The sequence below is a fragment of the Rhineura floridana genome, chromosome 6, assembly GCF_030035675.1.
Source record: "Rhineura floridana isolate rRhiFlo1 chromosome 6, rRhiFlo1.hap2, whole genome shotgun sequence".
Lineage (NCBI taxonomy): Eukaryota > Metazoa > Chordata > Lepidosauria > Squamata > Rhineuridae > Rhineura > Rhineura floridana.
The window spans coordinates 49,869,709-49,890,138 of record NC_084485.1 but is presented as its reverse complement, the minus strand read 5'-3'; the positions used below and the strand labels follow the sequence as shown (position 1 = coordinate 49,890,138).

General features: G+C 45.1%; 1 protein-coding gene across 1 annotated transcript in view; it reads left to right on the top strand.

Moving 5' to 3' along the window:
• LZTR1 (leucine zipper like post translational regulator 1) overlaps positions 1-20,430 on the top strand; it is a 67,675-nt gene that overhangs the window by 25,539 nt on the left and 21,706 nt on the right. The window contains exons 8-14 of the mRNA XM_061631776.1: positions 4,683-4,822; positions 5,315-5,516; positions 7,472-7,582; positions 8,793-8,885; positions 9,973-10,068; positions 10,667-10,850; positions 13,163-13,332. Coding sequence (XP_061487760.1) covers positions 4,683-4,822; positions 5,315-5,516; positions 7,472-7,582; positions 8,793-8,885; positions 9,973-10,068; positions 10,667-10,850; positions 13,163-13,332 — 996 coding nt within the window. The remainder of the gene's footprint in view (positions 1-4,682; positions 4,823-5,314; positions 5,517-7,471; positions 7,583-8,792; positions 8,886-9,972; positions 10,069-10,666; positions 10,851-13,162; positions 13,333-20,430) is intronic.

Here is a 20,430-nt window from a genome sequence, read left to right as displayed (position 1 = left end):
ATAGAGTTTCAGGCTACGCCTCCAAGCAGATTTATCCCATCATCAATTTTGTCGGATCCAGAGAAGTGCAGACTAGTACAGGAGGCAATAGACCATCTCTCGCAGATAATGGCCATAGAACCAGTTCAGCAGGACCAGAGATTTTGTGGTGTTTATTCTCTGCTCTTTATCGTGCTGAAGAAAGGGAACACCTGGAGAGCTGTGCTTGACCTAAAATTCCTGAACAGAATCGTAAGATACTGAAAATTTTGCATGGAAACATTGGTTTCAATACAGGAAGTGCTTCAGCCACAAGACTTCTTAGCCTCCATAGATCTAACCGAGGTGTATCTCCATGTGCCAATCCATCCACAGCATTGCAAGTACCTCCGCTTCACTTACGGCAATCAACACTATCAGTACAGGCTTGGCCTTTTGGATTGGCATCAGCTCCAAGGATCTTCACAAAGATAATGGTGACCCTTGTGGCTTGTCTCTGTCAAGAGGTGCATCTGCACCCATACTTAAACAACATTTTGATTTAGTCACAGACAATACAGTCAGCTTATCAGGATATTCACGTCACCCTAGCAGCTCTCAAGGATCATGGGTTCCTGGTGAACGTAGCGAAGAGCCATTTGTTTCCAGAGCAACATTTGCAGCATCTGGGTGCAATGATAGACACAGAATGGGAACCAATATCTCTTTCGGAAGAGAGAGTGGAGAAAATAAAGTTGGCTGTTCAACCATTGCTGAGGAGAGCCACAGAGGATCTAATGGTCTTAGCAAAGCTTTTGGGGATGCTAGTTACATCATGGGCCAGATTTCATGTTTGGCCTCTACAGTGGACATTGTTACCTTACCAGTGGCAGATAGCACATTCCATGCACTTCCAGGTCCAATAACAGCACAACTGAGGGCAGCTGTACGGTGGTGGACAAAGGATTGCAACTTACGCAGAGGTGTCCCACTAAAGGACCCACCACGAGATATTGTTACAACAGATGCAAGTCTACTGAGGTGGGGTGCTCACTGCAGAGGCCAGATTCTACAGGGATCGTGGTCTCCACAGGAAGCAAAACAAGGTATCAACTTATTGGAGCTTTGGGCAGCACAACTGGTGCTACAGCATTTTGTGCCATTATTCCATCTCAAGCATGTGATGTTGAGGAATACAACAATTCTGTGAAAGCATTAATAAACTGTCAAGGAGGGACAAAATCACGGATGCTTCATCTGGATGCATCATGATTGCTATCCTGGGCAGAGCGGGGCCTGCACTTGTTGACAGCAGAATACCTAAGGGGAGTGGACAATGTACAAGCGGACTGGTTAAGCAGACAGGATGTCTGTTGCCGGGAGAGTGGCAACTTCACAAAGAGGTATTCAAACAGATCCGCAAAAGGTTTGGAAGGATAGATGTGGACCTTTTTGATCAGATGTCAATCATCAACTGAGGAGGTACTACACTTGATACCCGTCTTTGGTAGCGGAAAGTGTAGATGCCCTGAACTCTCCTTGGCCAACAGGAACACTTTACATCTTTTCCCCATTCCCATTGTTGGCTCAAGGGCTGAAGAAAGGAAGGCTAGAGAAGGCCAATGTCATTCTAGTCAACCTATCTGACGAGCCCCCATGGTCTCTGCCTCTTTGTCTGGATTTGGTGCTACAGGTGCCTCTACGGTACCCCGATTTAAATGATGGATGTAAGCATGGGTTGAAACCCAGCACCTTGCGGAGACAAGCGTCAGCATTGGCAACAGTGCTTTGTAAGTCTTCATCTGAGTCACTGGGTATGCATCCATATCTGAAACAGTTCTTAAGAGGGGCTTCTCTGACTTCGGTGCCTGTTCACCATCAGTTTCTTATGTGGGACCTTTACAAGGTGTTGTCAGCTCTCCAGAAACCTCCATTTGAACCACTGAAAACTTCCACTCTGCGAATAATGTCTTTCAAGGTGCTATTCCTGGTGACAATAACATCAGCTAGACGGGTGTCCGAACTGAGAGCACTCTCAGTAGCAGAACATCTCTGTATTTTCCACAGTCATACTCCGAACAGATTCTGCTTTCATTCCAAAGGTTAATACAGTCTTTCACAATCAGCAGAAGTTAGTATTGCCAACATTTTGCCCATCACCACAACATGTTCTAGAGTGTGCTTGGCATTCCTTAGATGTGCAGAGAGCCCTTAAGGTTAATATGAATAGGTCAAGATCAATAAGGCAGATAGATTCGTTATTCGTTTCTTACCACTCAACTACTCTGGGTAAAAAGGTGTCATCTTCTACTCTTGCAAGATGGATTAAGGGTTGCATTGCCTTAGTGTATAGTTCGCTACACATCTCATTGACACCAGGTATTGTGGCACACTCAACGAGAGCAGCAGCTGCTACTGCAGCATATTCGACAAATGCACCTCTACAAGAGATTTGTCAGGCAGCCACCTGGGCAAACCCAAATACTTTCACTAGACATTATAAGATAGACATTTATGCATCTGCAGAAGCAGCCTTCAGTAGGCAAGTTATCCAGCAAGTGCTAAAAATTCATTGAAGAGTTGTACCCGCCCATACAATAGGTCAGCTCTGGAACATCCCACTTGGGGGTGTCCTGGTGTCCACTGGAGAAGGAACCATTTTACTCACCAGAAAGGTGTTTTTCTGTGGGCACCAGGAGACCCCCAGCCCACCCTGGGATGCAAATGGTGTAAACATTATAAAGAAAATGGGTGGAGACTAAAGGGTCAGTGAACAGACCTAGCAAGCAGTGTGCAACTTCTTAGTTTCATGTTAGTTATGGTTGATTTAATGTTGTTAGTGTTTCTATTTGTGTTATAAAATTATATTTTTAAGCTTGACCAGACAGCGACCTAGCACTCCATGGGAGAGGCTGTGGTGACTGTCTGTTGAAGTGTTAACTTTTTCCTGCCTCAAGCTCTAGCAAAGGAAGACAGTACCCACTTGGCGGTGCCCTGGTGCCCACAGAGAAAAGCCTTTCTGGTGAGTGAAATGGTTCCTTATCATATGTGCACTCACCTCACTTTCACCTCTGTTAAATAGGTATTTGTATTGTTTCACAAATCTGCCATATCTGTTTGACCATATGTAAAAGTGGGACAGGAGAAATGTGTGTGCCCCATGGGACACAATATCTGTCTCAAAAATGGTTAACTCATTGAAAGAATATTCCCTGTCTCCAGCTTCAATGCACTGGAAAAATTATTCACCAAAAAAAAGAGGGTAAGATTAAAAATGTAAAAATTTCCAAAAAAAACCCGATGGCTTTGTTTGCCACACATTCTTTACTGCAGATGTAGGGAACCTTTGGCCCTCCAGACATTGCTGAACTACAAATCCTGTCATCCCTAGTCTTTGGCCATGCTTGTTGGGGCTGATGGGAATTGTAGTTCAGCAACATTTGGAGAGCCAAAGGTCCCACACACATATTTTATTGGATCCAAGGGTCCATAAATTATGGATTAGCTTGGGTTTGGCACAGATCCTTCTCTTCCACATTCTCTGTACTTGTGAGATAATTTGGGAAGAAGGAGTTTGCCATGTTCAGAGCTTTGTAGCACGCCATGAAAAAGCTTTCACTTCTCCTGCCTCCTCTGGGAGAAATAAAGGTGTCTTGGCACTGAGCAAGGGCCCTTGCTAGAGAGCTATGGACACGTAAGCCTGTCTGGATCATTCCCAATTTGGGAAAATAAAGAGTGAGACACTTTGTAGATTTGATAGAAGGGGAAATGTATTCAAAGAGTTTGAGCCATCCATAGATATAGCCTGCATACATTTCTTCACAACTGTAAAGATAAGAAACTCATTAAAGCTGAACATTTTAAAGCTGAAAACTTTTTCAAGATTTTGAATTCTGCTCCTGAGTAGTTCAGGGGACCTAAACTCTTAACTTTTCATATAGCCAGACATCAACAGCTATGTTGCTATCCTTCTCAGTTTATATCTTTACTATTTCACCAGTAGTTTAGGTGAAATATTGATTCAATTTCACATGTTTTGATGTAGTAATAAGAAAATAATAGTTGAATTTGCCAACCATATTCTTGACATGTGCTTCATTTTACAATAAAGCTTATCACCCACAACACTGAATGCTAAAACTGTTATTGACAAGATCTTAGGCTGCTTCTGTTTAGATACTATTATTTCAGCAGTGTTTGCACATAGACTCCAGGGTCCAAAGAATTATTTAGGCATGTTCAAGGGCTTGGGCGTATCCAATTGGATTTTTTCTTCATTGAATAGCATGCCAAATCACAAACTACTTTTTGAAGCCTCCAAAGTTTCAAAGCCAGTTTATCATGTGACATAGATATTGAAGAGCCAACGTACAGAACTAGTTGTGTACAGTTCTTTGGATTCCAGCTATATATTTTCTGATGGATAGTACCTTAAGAAATGCTGTACTCACTTATGTGGGAATACGCCTCATTGAACTCAGTCATATTTCTGAGTGATTATGTATAAGATTGTGCTGCAAGATACTAATACGATTTGAAATTTTGATACATTTTGGACAAGCTACGAATGAAATGGTTTTTTAAGACCATAGTGTTTATATATATTTTGAGTGAGAAGGATGTAAGTAGTCTACACTTTATATTGACAGTGACTTTACCATGCACAGTTCCGCATAAATTCAAAATGAAATATTGTTGATTTATTTTGTGTTGCTGCTTTTCAGATTAAACAAACTGGTGAGATTCCTCCTTCATGTTGCAATTTTCCTGTAGCTGTTTGCAAAGAGAAGATGTTTGTCTTTTCTGGCCAGAGTGGAGCAAAGATCACCAATAATCTTTTTCAGTTTGAATTCAAGGAAAAAATGTGTGTATCAAAATAACCAGCCAGAACTACATTGTTGCTAAATAAAAAACAATTTTGTAAAATAGATTTGAGATATTTAATGTGATTTCTATAATTTGTGCACAAAAATAATTGTCAGTTGTAGGGAAAAAAGTTTGTTCTATGGAGAAAATTATGAAAATACTAATAAAAATGTAAAGAGAGGAGATAGAGGCTATAGCCAGTTGTCAGTTGGCTGTCTATATCTGTTATCAGATGGATCAGAAAAGAAGAGCTCCATGAATCTAAAGCCTGTGTGGAGCACTTGCTTGAATTCTTAGACACTGTGTTCAGTATATATGCTGTGTGTCACTATAATCCACACCCAAAAGCTTCTAAGTTAGAAATGTAAAATTCCTGGAGATTCTGAAGCTGTGTGCATGTTTACTCAGATATAAAATCCTCTGTGTGTTCTGTAGAGCTTATTCCTAGGTAAGTGCTCATTTTATAACTACCTTTTGTTTTCTGTATCAGTTGGACAAGAATTCCTACTGAGCATTTACTACGGGGGTCTCCTCCTCCTCCACAACGGAGATACGGCCACACTATGGTTGCCTTTGATCGCCATCTCTATGTGTTTGGTGGTGCTGCAGACAACACATTGCCTAATGAACTTCATTGCTATGATGTCGATTCTCAGACCTGGGAAGTTATCCAACCAAGTCCAGACAGTGAGGTAAAAAAGGTGTAAGGCTTAGATCAAGTCTGTGTTTTTAAAATTTCAAATATCACCTGTTTTGCTGTGGTGGGAGCCACAAAGGGTCCCCACTGACATGTTTATCAGGTCCGGAAACCACAGGCATCTGGGCCAAAAGGGAGCAACCGAAACCATCTCTGCCTTCACAAGTTCACCCCTTGAACTACTGTGGTGTGTGCAGTTCCAAGTTCACCAATGGAGGACTGACTGTATAATGGCTGAGTGATAGAAGAGGCCACCTGAGGGGCAGAGTGCCCATCGCTTTCCCCTGTATTTCTCAGAGCACAAAGCATGTCTAGAAGCAGAACTCAGTTTGAAAAGGAAAAATGCCCTGGCCAGCTGGCAAAAAGAGCCCTTCTTCTCCCCACCCCAGCAACACTTGGCAAGAGTGAGCTATCTCCTATGTTCATTCTGGATCGTTCAGATAGCTCCCCTGCTTGACTAGAGCCTTGGCAGGCAACAGGGAAGCAATGGGAGAAGCCATGAGCAGAACAATGCAGTGCACTGGGTACTGAGTAAAAGTATGGAAGCCTGTCCAAAAGGCGCTGAACATAACCAGCAGGCACCACAGAACCCCCTCCCCTGCAGAATATCAGTTGAATTCCCACACTGATAAGCCAGAAATGGAGGAGGGGAGACACTGGGTAACCACTAACCTGCATGGGGCTGGAGAGAAGTGTGAGTGACAACCCTGCAGCTGTCTGGCAAAGTTGTGCCGGGATAACGCTATGGCACAAACGGTGGTCCTCCTTCTGTATCGGGAATTGGGATGTGCCAAACTCTGCTGCCTCTGGGTTGCAGTGGCAACCACTCAGGAAAACTATTTTTCCCCAGAGCCCATGGTAGTGTCAATTAGTGAAAATACTTAACACCCCAATGGGATAGGCTGTGGAGAGGGGGGGGGACTAAGAAGGCCACAGGGGAGAAAGAGATACAGTTAAGAAAAGGCAGGAACTGGTGTGAGGCAAGGGGAAAGACCTGAAGAGAACCAACAAAGACAAAAGTTCACGGAAGGAGGAATGACACAAACAAACGGGGAGAGGAGGCATTACAACTAGAATAGCCACAAGAATCTGAAGAGAACAGAGACAGAAAGACGCAACCTTCACAGACCAAAGACAGGGTCTGTCTGTAGGACAGGACAACTCCTCCCTCTGGAGAAGAGGTGAAAGGCTTGAAAGACCCTGCCTGTCAGTCCAGTAGGAGTCGTCATGCCTATCTAGGAATCCTCCATCTCTATCTGGTAAATAGGTTTCTTCCTTATGCCAGAAAAACTAGACTTTTGAAAAATCAACATGATTAAATTAGTAATGGCTGGTGATGAAAAGAGGGGACGAGATTTAGTCTTTAACAATGCAATAAAGAAGGATTATGAGAGGAATTCTAAAGTCGTGTGACTGTCTGCTCAGTGGTGCCAAGAAAGACAGTTTTCAAGAAAACACTTCTTGTAGAAATGAAGGGAGAGAAGCAACTCTCCTTGACAAAGAGTTGCTCACAGAGTAGCAAGAATTGGGTGAAAGAAGGTGATGCTAGATATCACCATTATTTTATATTCGGTGAAAAATCTCAGGCCCAGGGGCTGAATGCTTCCTTCCAGGCCTTTTCCCAGCCCTTGGAATTCTCCCCTGGCTACACCCCTCACTGGCCCTCCTCTGCACCCTTCTTGAATGCTTTTGCCTAGCTGGAATGTATTCTTGAACTGTCTGGGTGGAAAGGCGTATGTGTAGAAACCTCTGACGTCTGCATGGCTGCAGTGTAGCCTATGGTACAAAGGTAGGAGTTGCACCCATTGCTCCATCCACCACTGGTGTGCAGCCTCCAGAAGGCTGCTGCTAAAGGATTGCGGCCCTTGGGCTGAAAAAGGTTCCCCATCCCTGTTCTATATGTTTGATGGATACAATATCTGTGCATGTTTTTCCCTCTTAACTTTGTAGCTGCCGACTGGAAGACTTTTTCATGCTGCAGCAGTCATCTGTGATGCAATGTACATCTTTGGTGGGACAGTGGATAACAACATTAGGAGTGGAGAAATGTATAGATTCCAGGTAACATGCTAAAAGCATTGGGGTTCAATTCATTTAAGATGATGGGGTTGTGTCCAATCCCATTTCAACTCACGAGTAGACTCATTGAAAATAATGAACATGACTAATGTAGGTCCATTAATTTCAGTGGGTCTGCTCTGAGTAAAACTTAGTTGGATACAATCCATAATAAATGGTTACTTTAACGTTAATCAAGTTTAACAGCAAAGAGCAATTTCTTTTAAAAGTTTTTATGCTTCACTTCCTGCTAAATTATGGAGGGAAACCTTAATCAATATAAGTTCAACCATTTCGTAAACATTTCAAACAATTTTGTTCAAAGAACTGTCATCTTGAAGCATGCCACATCTGTCACCATTCATATCCATATGAAAACCCTTAGGCAGGTCTGAAAAAACCTATTTTGAACCCAGTATGTTTGCCCTGTTTGCACCAATTTGAATAGATCTTACATTTAAGCATCTTTGTTATCTGTGAAACACGAGTTTCATATTTATCCCTGCTGCACCTGGCTAGCATGTCTGACTTTTGCTGCCAGTACATTTATCTTTCTACCTGAGCCTGGGTATCTCATCATAGAATCCCAAGTGTGTCATGGAAGTGTGTCATCCTCTCCCTAGCTAGCTGAGACCCGATTCACAAGTATAAGAATGATGTGGGTGGCTGCTTAAACATAGCTGTTCTGGCTCAGTGCAACAACCTCTTTATGTAAAATACCTATTTATTTTAGCTATTCATATATTTCTTTTTTTGTGTGTAGTTTGTGTTGAGAATCACTAATACTGCATATATTTCACACACCTTTCCATGTAGCATTGCCTCTACTTGGTTATATTTCAAAGAGCCATCTACATCATTATTAGCTCCTGTGAATCGGCCTGTGAATTGAACTACTCCTGTTCAAATGTTGTATAGCACAGTGAGTCCTTCTATAGCTGACTGCTATATAGTGGAGCAATGTGTTGGATCCAATGGCAACTTTAATAATTGCAGTTCTGCAACATGAAAATGAAATGGACTGCCTTCAAGTCGATTCCGACTTATGGGCGACCCTATGAATAGAGTTTTCATGGTAAGCGGTATTCAGAAGGGGTTTACCATTGCCTTCCTCTGAGGCTGAGAGGCAGTGACTAGCCCAAGGTCACCCGGTGAGCTTCATGGGAATTCGAACCTTTCAGACTCTTAACAGAAGTTCAACTCTCATTTTCAGTTTTCTTGTTATCCCAAATGCACTTTACATGATGACTATGGAAGACTGTGGGAAAACAGGCAATTCAGTGATCTGGAGTTTGTTCTTGGAGAGGTGAGCAAGTTCTAATTAAAATGTTAAATAGAAGTTGTGTCATTCCTGGCTAAAGAAATATAGTTGTTATATCAAATACTTTTTATTATATACTACTGCAAAAGGCTTGCCAGCTTTGATGGAAGTGTAGAGAAATAGAACTTACCAACTGGCTATTTAGTTGGCTTATATTCTTATTTGTGTTATAGACCAAACAACATGATTGGAATTATTTTTAATTGGGTATGGGAAGAACGTAGACCTGGATCTTCTGATAGATCTCTAGGTGATTTGCAGTACATCTGCAAGGATTTCTGACTCCCAATTATTTAACAATAGTAGCCATAAAATGACTCTTCCCCTCCCACACATTCCCTACATTATACTGCTGAAATGAAGAAAACTTGGGGTAACCAGGAGTTGATTGTTTCTGTGGAAGGAATAAGCTGTGTTTAGTTTTGATACTCAAAACCAATTCCTGGTCTCGGAATTAATTCTAGATGTTTGTCTTTTGCACCAGGCTTTAGTTTGTGATTTTTGGGGTGCTTGTAAAACAAAATAGATTCTGCAAGCTTGAAGCCTGCCCACCCCTGTTCTTATCATTTGCAGCTTTATATTAGGAGATGTTAGGAGCACCATTGATAGGGAAAAGTTCCACTGCATTCTTTGTATGATTTAGATATTGCCCATTATCATTTGCCATCTCTGCTCTTGATTGATCGAGTGCATTTATATGCCATGTTTTCACAGTGACCTGTGCCCAAAGCGGCTTGCAACAAACATTGAAAATACAAAGCATTTGGGCATTCATACATCTAGTTTCAGGATTCTAAACTTGCTGTCAAGAACATGTGTTAAGTTTGCATAACATAAACATGGATGGTGTAATATTAATGGTGGAAAATATTAAGGTTGTTAACTTTATACTGGCAATTGTACATATGCAGTGATCTCATCACTGAATTTTAAAATGTTTTAACTTGCCATAGTAACAGCCAGTGAGAGGTTACTATTTTTGGTAGGTAACACTGGTATTTTCAAGAAAAGCTGTCTGTCAGATCCTATAATGGTCAAAGAATGCAATTCTTTCTCTCCACTGTTTTAACAGAAGGAAGAAAGGGTTCGAGGGCATACAGCTATTGTCACAGCTCGGTGTAAGTGGCTCAGGAAGAAAATTACACAGGCAAGAGAGAGACTGAAGCAGGTATGGTTTACTGAGAAAAGGTTTCCTTGTGGGACAGTTGCTGTTATAGCCGTCATTTGTCATGACATGCATTTTGAGAAACATTTTTGAAGAATTGGTTCTGTGGTTAATCTCATGACTTCCAGATTTGCAGTTTCATTCACATGGCATAGCTACATCTGTTGAAAAAAGTGTCAGATGATTGGACGCTTATCCAGGTGTCTTGGTTAATTGAAAAAGTGAGGCTGTGACTGGATTTAATTAACTTGGATAAGCACTTACTTTGGCATTATTTCTTTAGTTCTAGAAATGGGATGTTCTAGGGAAGGAGTAGCCAGCATGATGACCTCTAGATGTGTGTTGGACTACAACTCCCATTATCCCTGCCCATTGACCATACTGGCTGGGGCTGATAGAAGTTCTAGCCTAACAACATCTGGAGGTCACCACATTGGCTACACATGTTCTAAGTTTTTAGTAATAATACTAGGTGAAAACAAAAATTTATTTGCTTAGTATTATCTGTACATGATTGGATGTATGAATAGATTTTGGAAAGTGTTAGGCTGTAGGATTGCCCATGTGGTGCAGACTTGACTTTTCCCCATTGTGCTATTAGAAATCTAAGCAAGAGACTGATGAAGAAGGACAAGGGACACCCCAGAAGGAGACAGCAGGCAACAATGTCAAGCCATGCCGCTTACAGCCACTGCTGGAGGTGACTATCCGGGAAGCTGAAGCCCAGCCCTTTGAGGTCCTCATGCAGTTCCTCTACACTGACAAGATCAAATACCCACGCAGAGGTAGGATAGCGGAATTGCCTCCTAGGAGGAGGTGTATATTTCATGTCTCTTTCAGAGTTTTTTCACATAACAGCTATGTATTTCCAATCCATAAACACATTGTCGTTTATCTGTTTGGTTTTCCTGTTAACACAGAACAGCCAAAAACAACTAAAACTTAGGTCTAACATCCCAGATGCTTATAATTCTAAAGCCCAATGCAATCCAATTAATATATCCCTGTACTCCGAGTAATATACCAGCATATTAAGCTCACTTTTGTCCCCAACATTTTTTACTCCAAAACTTGCTTTGAATATATGATGATGATCACAATGAAAATCTTAACTCAAAAGACTTAATTGTTTTATGTTAACTGTGGCCAGATTGTTTTTGCATGATATTGTCCCCAACATTCTTGGAACATTAAGCAAAATGGATATTGCTTTAGGGATCCTGAGCAAATGGCTGTTATAGTTGCTCACTTGTTCACTAAGAGGTGTTCTGCTCTAATGTCATAGAAAGCCTTTGTAGCAAGTGTACAGGATTCCTCCAAAAACCACAAGGTAGCCACTTCTAGCAGCAGACTCTGGCTGATATGAATTAGCAGCACATTTTCAGCAATTAAGTTTGTTTTAAAACATTTGGACAGAATAGATAGAACTACTGCTTTCACCATTGCTTTTAGCATTGCATAGTCACTGCACTTTGTCCAGGAGCCCTTAGCATTGTTTTTCCTGCTTAAGATTGGTGTGCACTAAGCACTTTTTGCATTTGTACTCAGGGGATGAGGGAACTCCAGTGGGAGGAACAAATGACTAGGGGAAGGAGGGGGGAAGGAAACCCTTTCAGAAGAGAACTAGCCTAGCAGCACCCTGATCTTTATTTTTATTTGCAAATATTTCTATACTGCAGTGAATAACATAACATCACCAATAAAAACAAATTACAAATAACACATCAGTGAACTAGATTAATAACTCAACAAGTGGCTCACCCCTCAGGGAAGCCCAGGTAAACAAATGTGTGTTAAGCAGGCACCCAAATGCCAATACAGGAAGCACCTGCCTGCTGTTTACTGAGAGCATTACAAAGGCAGGCGCTGCAACACCAAAAGCCCTGTTTTTTGAAAGCCTAAGGCAAACTTCTTACATATGGCATTACTAAGAATGTCTTTCCCAAAGAACAGCATGACTAAGTGGCAGGTATAAGGTAAGGCAGTCCTAAAGATTATCTGGCCCCAAGGTTTTTAGAGGTTATAACGTTGTTGTTCTCTCTGCTTACTTCTCCAGGTGTGCAGCCCTGCTTTTAAAAATAATCACCTCATGACTACAAGGGGCTTTAGTTTTTAGCATTTAGCATAGGAGTGGATAATCTTTGGCCCTCCATATGTTTCTAGGCTACAGCTCCTGTTGTCTCTGACTATTAGCCATGCTGGGTAGGGCTGATGGGAGTTGAAGGCCAACAACTTCTGGAGAGCCACAGGTTAAGACAGGGATCATCAGCTTGTCACCTACAGGCACTGTGGCACCAATGGAAAGGCCTAGATAGGAGCACTTCCTTTTTCCCTAGCAGCCAGAATGCATTTTCCTGTTGTGGGTTCGCCTGCGATCAGGTAGTGCCTAGAAGTTGTTTTCTGAAAATACTACTACACTATAAGTGTGGGTGAATGTTAAAGAATCCCCCTACCCCCAAAAAGCAAATGTGAAAATTTTGCAGAGAGGCTTTGGCATGTCTCCTGCTTTGCAAGAGCTAAAGACCAAGGACTCATTAAGAATTCAATGTATAGGAACCATATACGTATCTACTCAGAAGTAAGTCTCTTTGTGTTTAATGAGGCTTATTTCCAGGTAAGTGGGTACAGGATAGACTTTGGTTTAGGGTTGACATTGGGGAAAAACAGGGTTCTTGCGCCTTTAACAGCTGTATGGCGGGCTGAAATTCAACAGGTCAAGCCTTTTCTACTATGGAAATACAATTATGGGAAAAGCTTCACCATGATTACTGTCTAATTTGGTGTTATGCCATGTCCCCATGGCAGCCATTTTGTGACTAGTGCCACCAATAGTCTCTCAAAATTCAAAATGTACCCTCTGGTCCAATAAGGTTGGCAGCCTCTGGGTTAAGAGGTCCACCATATAGTACAACATGTCACTTGTCTACATTGCGTTACTTTATGTAGTGCTTCAAGGGCATTTTAATACTCAGCTAGGAGAGCCTCATTGGAACATTCTTAGTATTGGGAGTGGGGCCTTAACTAACTTCTCTGCTTGCTGTGACACCTTTTGCTTTTTCTTCAGTATATGGAATGAATTGATTTTTGTGTTGTACAGGGCATGTCCAGGATGTACTGCTAATCATGGATGTCTACAAATTGGCCCTTAATTTCAAACTCTCACGATTGGAACAGCTGTGTGTCCAGTACATTGAGGCCTCAGTAGATCTGCAAAATGTACTTGTTGTATGTGAAAATGCAAACAAACTTCAGCTGGATCAGCTAAAGGTGGGTTTGTACAAGATAATGAATAAAAGTTCATTGAAAAACCCTAGTCCAGGTAGAACCAACCTAATTGTCAGCTTTGGGGCTGGAAGCTGGGCTGTAACTAAGCAGCTGGCAGCTAGCTAGGTCATAAATCTGCCAAGGCCAGCAGATAACAGGAGCTGGCTGGAGAAAGGAATGCTTCTAGCAACTGTACCAGTAGCAGTGTCCGTAAGCGTCATCGAGGTGGGGAAGCTAGGTTCAGAAAGCCAGGGGTTCAGTCCGAAGGGTCTGGAGTCTGCGAACTACGTTTCAAGTGGAGGTCATGCCCGACGTTGTAGTCAGCAACACGCTGAAGCCAGGGTCTGTCTTTTAAAGAACACCTCTGCAGACAGGTGGGAACACTCACCCCTCTGGCTTCTGCAAGCGTGCCGGCCTTAAACAGACAGGCGGCCCCTCTGCTGCCTGACTTTCTGTCACCTCCGCTCTGCAGGTGGGAGGGGAGTCTCCTAGTCACTGCCTGATTTGGGCTGAAGAGCTTCAGCTGTATCTTGGACGCTCTCCAGCTGAGGGGGAGTAGAAGCTGCATTTTCAGGAGTTTCCTCTGTTTCCCCTTCTGGGTCTGTGGCTGTTACTCCTGAGTCGTCCTTGTCTGACGAGTCCTCCGAAGGGGCCATGACACTAATCTGTTTATTTTCCATATGAGGCTGGCCATCACTGCGGGTGTTAGCTCCACCTATCGTGCGAAGGCAACAATGTTTTTTGAAGTCAAGACTAGGGGCGTCAGGCCCCTCCTACTCTCCAGTTCATTCTTGCCTTCGTAGCGAACAAGTTTGATATTGCAGATAGCGTAGTTTTTAGCTAAGTTTTGTGTGTCTTTTCTGTGTTTGTCTGACAGGGGTGGAGGTTGTTTTATGTGTATTCCATGTTCTCCCTTCCCTCTGTCTGGTATTTAATCGTTTCTCTCGTGCTTCCTGGGAAATTTTGAGGGGATCCTTCCTGGCCCTGCCCGTTCTTTTTCCCAGCTTCTGAGCCCAACGGCTCTTGTAGAGACCACGGCTGCGGTTCTCTCTCTTCTCTGGCGGGAGCTTGCGGCTGCAGCTCCCTGCTTTACTCGCCACTTCTTTCGTGCCTTTCCGAGTTCATGACTCGCTTGTTTTGTCCCTGGCTGTTTGGGGTTGCTCCCTTCCCGCTGCCGGGAGACCGCGGCTGCGGCTCTCCTTCCTTTGCAGGCGGCCGCAGATTTAACCCGAGAGTTTGCGGCTGCAGCTCTCTTCCTCGAGCCGCCTCTCGCCTTTTTCACGGCAGCTCCAGAGCCTGCGGCTGCGGCTCTTTCTAATTCAGTGCTCCTTTGTTTGGACTGCCCTGCCTCCAAAGAGCTCTGAGAAGAGCGATCGAGGCTAGACAGCGAGCTAGATCGCTATAGCCGGGCAGGGAAAAGGCATGGAGCCACAGCTCCCTTAGATGCTACAGCCCCCTTAGCTGCTACGGTGCCAGACTAGTGGCCTTAAGTTCTCACCGCGAAAGCCTCCGTAGTCGGCGGTGGCAGCTGCTGACACTACAGCTCCCTTAGCTGCTACGGTGCTCGCTATTACGAGCCGCGATTGCGCCCTTCAGAACAGCCATCGCACGTTTCTTGACACTGTGTTAGGCAGTTTATTTTATTTTATTATTATTTTTTTCGGTCAGTTAGCTGTTGTCTCAGCGCCCACCATTACTGCCTCTCCCTCCGCCATTTTTAGTGTTCTTTTTTCCGTCCCCTTTACGGGCGCCATTTTGTTTGTCCCGTTTTTCCCCGCCCTTTTTGTTTCATCTGTCCTGAACTAAATAAAGGGGGCTTCTTACCTTGAGCAGGCTTGCTTGTATGTGAGTTTTCAGATAGGACTAGTTAGCCCTACAAGAGTTCCCCTCTCACTAACTCATACTGCTGCCTATTGCAACACTGGCCCTCTGCAGCCTCTGATCGTACCTCAACTCGTGGCCATCGCCCAGCCGGTTCCTACTGCACTAAAAACAACTTATTTGAACTGTACATTCTGCCCCCTCCGTGGCCGTGTACCAGGGCGGTCTATACTGTACATCCTGCCCCCTCTGTGGCCGTGTACCAAGCCTGAAGTCTAGTCTGCATTATATTGACGCTGTTACTTTCATACATTCTGCCCCCTCTGTGGCCGTGTACCAAGCCTGAAGTCTAGTCTGCATTACATTGACGCTGTTACCATCGTACATTCTGCCCCCTCTGTGGCCGTGTACTTAGCCATCTGCCAGTGCATTCTACCCCCTCTGTGGTCGTGTACTGTGCCTGTTCGGGTCTCTACATACTGCCCCCACTGTGGCCGTGTACTGCACCCATAGTGAATATAAGATGTCGGAACAACCAGACATGTCTCAGACAGCCAAGCCACAACCAGCTAAGGCAACTAAACCTAAGCATGCCAAAGCACTGGCTAAGACTAAACATCTTTCCAGCCACAGCAAGCCCAAGCGTCCACACTATGCCTCTGTTCCGAATCCCACCGCAGCAGCCCAGGAACAGCTAACGAATATCTTTCATTCCCCCGCTGCGTCTTCTGACGAGGAGGACTTTGCTGGTTTTCCTACTCAGCCAACACTTAGCCATCCTCCTCCCGTGTTGCCGCCCAGGGCTTACCCTCCGACTCAGCCCACTGAGCCATCTACTCAGGCACAACCATCTGTTTCAACGGGGCTGCAGCTGTCTCATGATTTTCTTTCAAATGCAGTCACCACCACAAGTCCCCGCCATACCTCAACGCACTGTGGACCCACATGTATGTCATGAGGCAAATCCTTCCTGCTCCCCAAATCCCTTTGATGTAGCTAGAGGCAGATGTATTGAGGACGCTTCGTATGGGGAGGGCTCAACCTTTGCTGATCAGGCTGAAGGAGATGAATGGAGCGACTATTTGGAACACGAGGAGGATACATCGTATCGCTTGTTTAATACCGCAGATTATCAGCCCCTAGCTCACAGGGTCGTTAACACCCTTGGTCTCCAAGCTGCGCCCTCAACGGCTACTGCTCCAGCTCTTAAAGGGGCCAGGGTTCTCAAATCCCCTGCACCAACTGAGCATTACATCCCGGTGCCGGATCCCATTGCTAAACTGGCCACCGAAGAATGGTCTCATCCATTCCAAACTCGCCGCTTCAAGAACCTGGCTGACAAACTTTACTCCCTAGCTCCTGACTTTGCCAACAAGCTGGCCGTCCCTGGCATAGACGAGCCAATCGCTAGCCTAGTTTCGTGATCTCTTTTGCCTAGGGAAGGAGAATCCCAACTAAAGGATGCTACTGAGCGAAGATTAGACTTCGGTCTCCGCAAAAATCATGAGGCCACCGCTTTCTCCATGCGAGCCTCTGCATCAGCTTCCATCTTCTCCAGGGCAGCAATGATGTGGATAGATGATCTTCTAGAGGACCGTACCCCTGATCCTGTTTCTCTCAGAAGGTCATTGATAAAGTTGCGCAAGACGGCGGCATTTGTAGCTGATGCCACTTTGGATGCCACTCAACTGGGGGCATGAGCCATGACGGCTCAGATAGTCGCTTGACAGACCCTCTGGCTGCGCCACTGGCAAGCTGACTCTATGGCCAGAGTGAATCTTTCTAGGGCTCCTTACTCCGGCTCTTTGCTCTTCGGCGAGGAAGCTCTAAAGGCAGTGCTGGTTGACCCCAAAGACGCTCACAAACCAGTGTTGGCCACTGTCAAGAACATCGATCATAGGCCTTTCAGGCGATTTCCCTCCTTCCGCACTAACCAGCCCTTTCGAGGAACACTGCCAGGAGGACAAGGCCGCGGCTCCCGATCCTATGACTCCAATTCATTCAGGGGAACCTGGAACCGACGTTTCCAGGGCAGAGGTCAGTACCAAGGGCGCAGAGGTACCTCATCGTCCTCATATAGGGGAGGGTCTCGCCAGCGCAAACAGTATTAATGCACTTCCTGTTGGTGGCAGACTACTTATGTTTGGAGACCAGTGGCTGCGTCTAACTAAGGTCGCCTGGATCAGGGACCTTTTTTGTTCAGGCTATGCAGTAGAGTTTTGGGCGACTCCACCAGACAAATTCCAGCCATCCCCTTGCCCCAGGGCGCCGACCAGGCACATTATCATGCAGACAGCTATACAACACCTCTTGGACATAGCGGCGATAGAGCCAGTCCCTACAACAGAGAGGTCGGAAGGGGTGTACTCCCTCCTATTTGCTGTGCCCAAACGAGATTTCTCATGGAGGGCGGTATTGGACCTCAAGTTCATCAACCGTTTTGTAACATACCGCAGATTCAAAATGGAATCCCTCCACTCCATCACTGAAAGCCTGCAAGAAGGAGACTTCCTGGTTTCTATCGACCTAAAGGAAGCGTATCTCCATGTGCCCATTTGCATAGCCCACAGAAAGTTTCTTCGGTTTGCTTTTGGCCCCCAGCATTTTCAATATAGAGCGATGCCGTTCGGCCTCTCCTCTGCTCCGCGAGTATTTACAAAAGTGTTTCTCACCTTAGTGGCTTACCTCCGGATTCAAGGGGTCTATCTCTACCCATATCTGGACGATATTTTAATACGGGCAAGCTCTGAGAAGCTGGCTCATCGTCATTTAACGCTCACCCTCAATGTTTTGCAGGCCTACGGCTGGCTTGTCAACTTCGACAAAAGCCATCTTCAACCAACCCAATGCCTACTACATGTAGGGGCAATGTTGGACACCCTGCAGGCGATGGTGTTTCTGTCTCCAGATCGCATAACTGCCATCACAAACATTGCGAGGTCCTTGATGCGACAAACTACCGCAGACGTCATGCTTCCAGCCAGGGCGCTCGGAATGTTCATCTCTACCATCCACATTGTGCCATGGGCTCGAGCCCACTCTCGCCACCTTCAGTGGGCTTTGTTGCCCTTTCAACAGGACATTGCCAACTCCAATCATCGCACAGTTCCTCTGAGCCCCGCACTGCGCCTTTCATTCCGCTGGTGGACGAGGGTCCAACATCTTTCCAGAGGCACTCTGTTCAGAGAACCTTGCAGGACTGTTGTCACCACGGATGCCAGTCTCATCGGCTGGGGAGCACACTGCAACTCCCAGTATGTTCAGGGGGGTTGGTCCACAGCAGAGCAGGCTCAGAACATCAATTGGCTGGAGCTCAAGGCGGTCCACTTAGTTCTGCTTCATTTTCAGTCTCTGTTCCCTTTGGACCATGTCCTCATTCGAACAGACAACACGTGTGTAAAATCACATTTGAACAGACAAGGGGGCACCAGGTCCCGTCCTCTGCAGGACCTAGCTTTCCTCATCTTCGTCTGGGCAGAACAACATCTACAATCCCTAAAAGCGGAGCATCTCAGAGGGATTTGGAATGTGACAGCAGACTGGCTCAGCAGACAACAGGTCATTCCGGGAGAATGGAAACTTCATCCGACCATATTCCAGCGTCTCCAGCATCGGTTCGGTGTCTTCTCGATCGACCTGTTTGCTTCCAGTCGCAATTACCAGCTTCCCAGATACTTTCCCAGATACCTGGACACAGCAGCGGAAGCAGTGGATGCTCTGTCCATACTGTGGCCAGACGGTCTTTTGTACGCCTTCCCTCCTATACCGCTGTTAGCCAAAACATTGCGGAAGGCGCGGAGCGAGAGGGCACAGTTGGTTCTGATAGCACCATATTGGCCACGCCGACCGTGGTTCTCGGATCTTCTTGCAGTGTCGGTGATGGATCCTTGGACACTTCCAGTCAGGCCAGATCTTCTATCCCAGGGTCCAGTATGGCATCAGGACCCCACTTGGCTCAATCTAACAGCGTGGCTTTTGAACGGGGACATTTGAGGTCGGCTGGACTGTCTGACGCTGTTATTGATATTATCTTAGCCTCGAGACGACCATCTACCACCCGTATTTATCAACATACTTGGGTGGCTTTCTCCAAGTGGTGCCAGTCTCACCACTGCGACCCATCCCAGGCCACTGTGCATCAGGTGCTGCAATATCTCCATAGCGGTTTTATGATGGGACTCAGACCCAACACTCTACGTCGACATGCGTCCACTTTGTCGTCCATCCTTTCAGTCTCCTCCACTGGTGCCCCTATTTCCTCACATCCGTTCATTAAACGCTTCCTCAGAGGCACTGCTTTACGTTCACCAGCTGTAGTACATCGTTTTCCTTCATGGAGTCTGTCCAAGGTCCTACAAGCTTTACAACGCCCTCTGTTTGAACCCCTTAGGACTGTGCCTTTATGTCTACTGTCTTTCAAGGTCTTGTTCCTGGTCGCCATCACTTCTGCCAGATGAGTTTCGGAACTGGGCACATTGTCTTATGCTTGCCATCTCTGTGTTTTTCACAAGGACTCTGTTGTGCTGAAAACTGACCCTTCCTTCCGTCCCAAGGTCAATTCAGTTTTCCATTGCAATCAGGACATTGTACTCCCTTCATTTTGCCCAAACCCTACTCATCCTCTAGAGAAGGCTTGGCATTTGTTGGATGTTCGGAGGGCTCTCAAGACCTACCTGGCTAGGACCCAGGAGATTCGACGAACGGAGTCTCTATTTGTATCCTTTAATCCAAGGTCTATGGGGCGTAAAGTAACTAATTCTACATTATCCCGCTGGTTGCGAGCCTGTGTTGCTTTAGCTTATGAAGCTCTTCAGCTCCCAGTTCCTGATAGTATCACGGCTCATTCCACCAGGTCAGCGGCTACTTCTGCTGCCTTTGCTACCAACGCCCCTGTTGCTGATATTTGCAGAGCAGCTGTTTGGTCTACTCCACACTCGTTTATAAGGCATTATAAAATAGATCGTTATGCCTCTGCCAATGCTTCTTTTGGCAGACGAGTGTTGCAACAGGTTCTTAATGATAATTAGCATGTGGGTGATCCCTCCCTATTATGGGCTGCTTTGGTACATCCCGCAGTGATGGCCGGCCTCATATGGAAAATGGACCATTGGTCTCACCTGAAGGGTGATTTTCATATGAGGACGGCCATCATGGCCCTCCCAGTTGGAGGATGTATAAATATTTTATTGAACCGTTATATATTACTGTTTCGCTATTGCATTTAAAGTTACTAGTGAAGTCAAGACTGCTAGTTCTGTTATATCGCTATGTTAGAGTCAT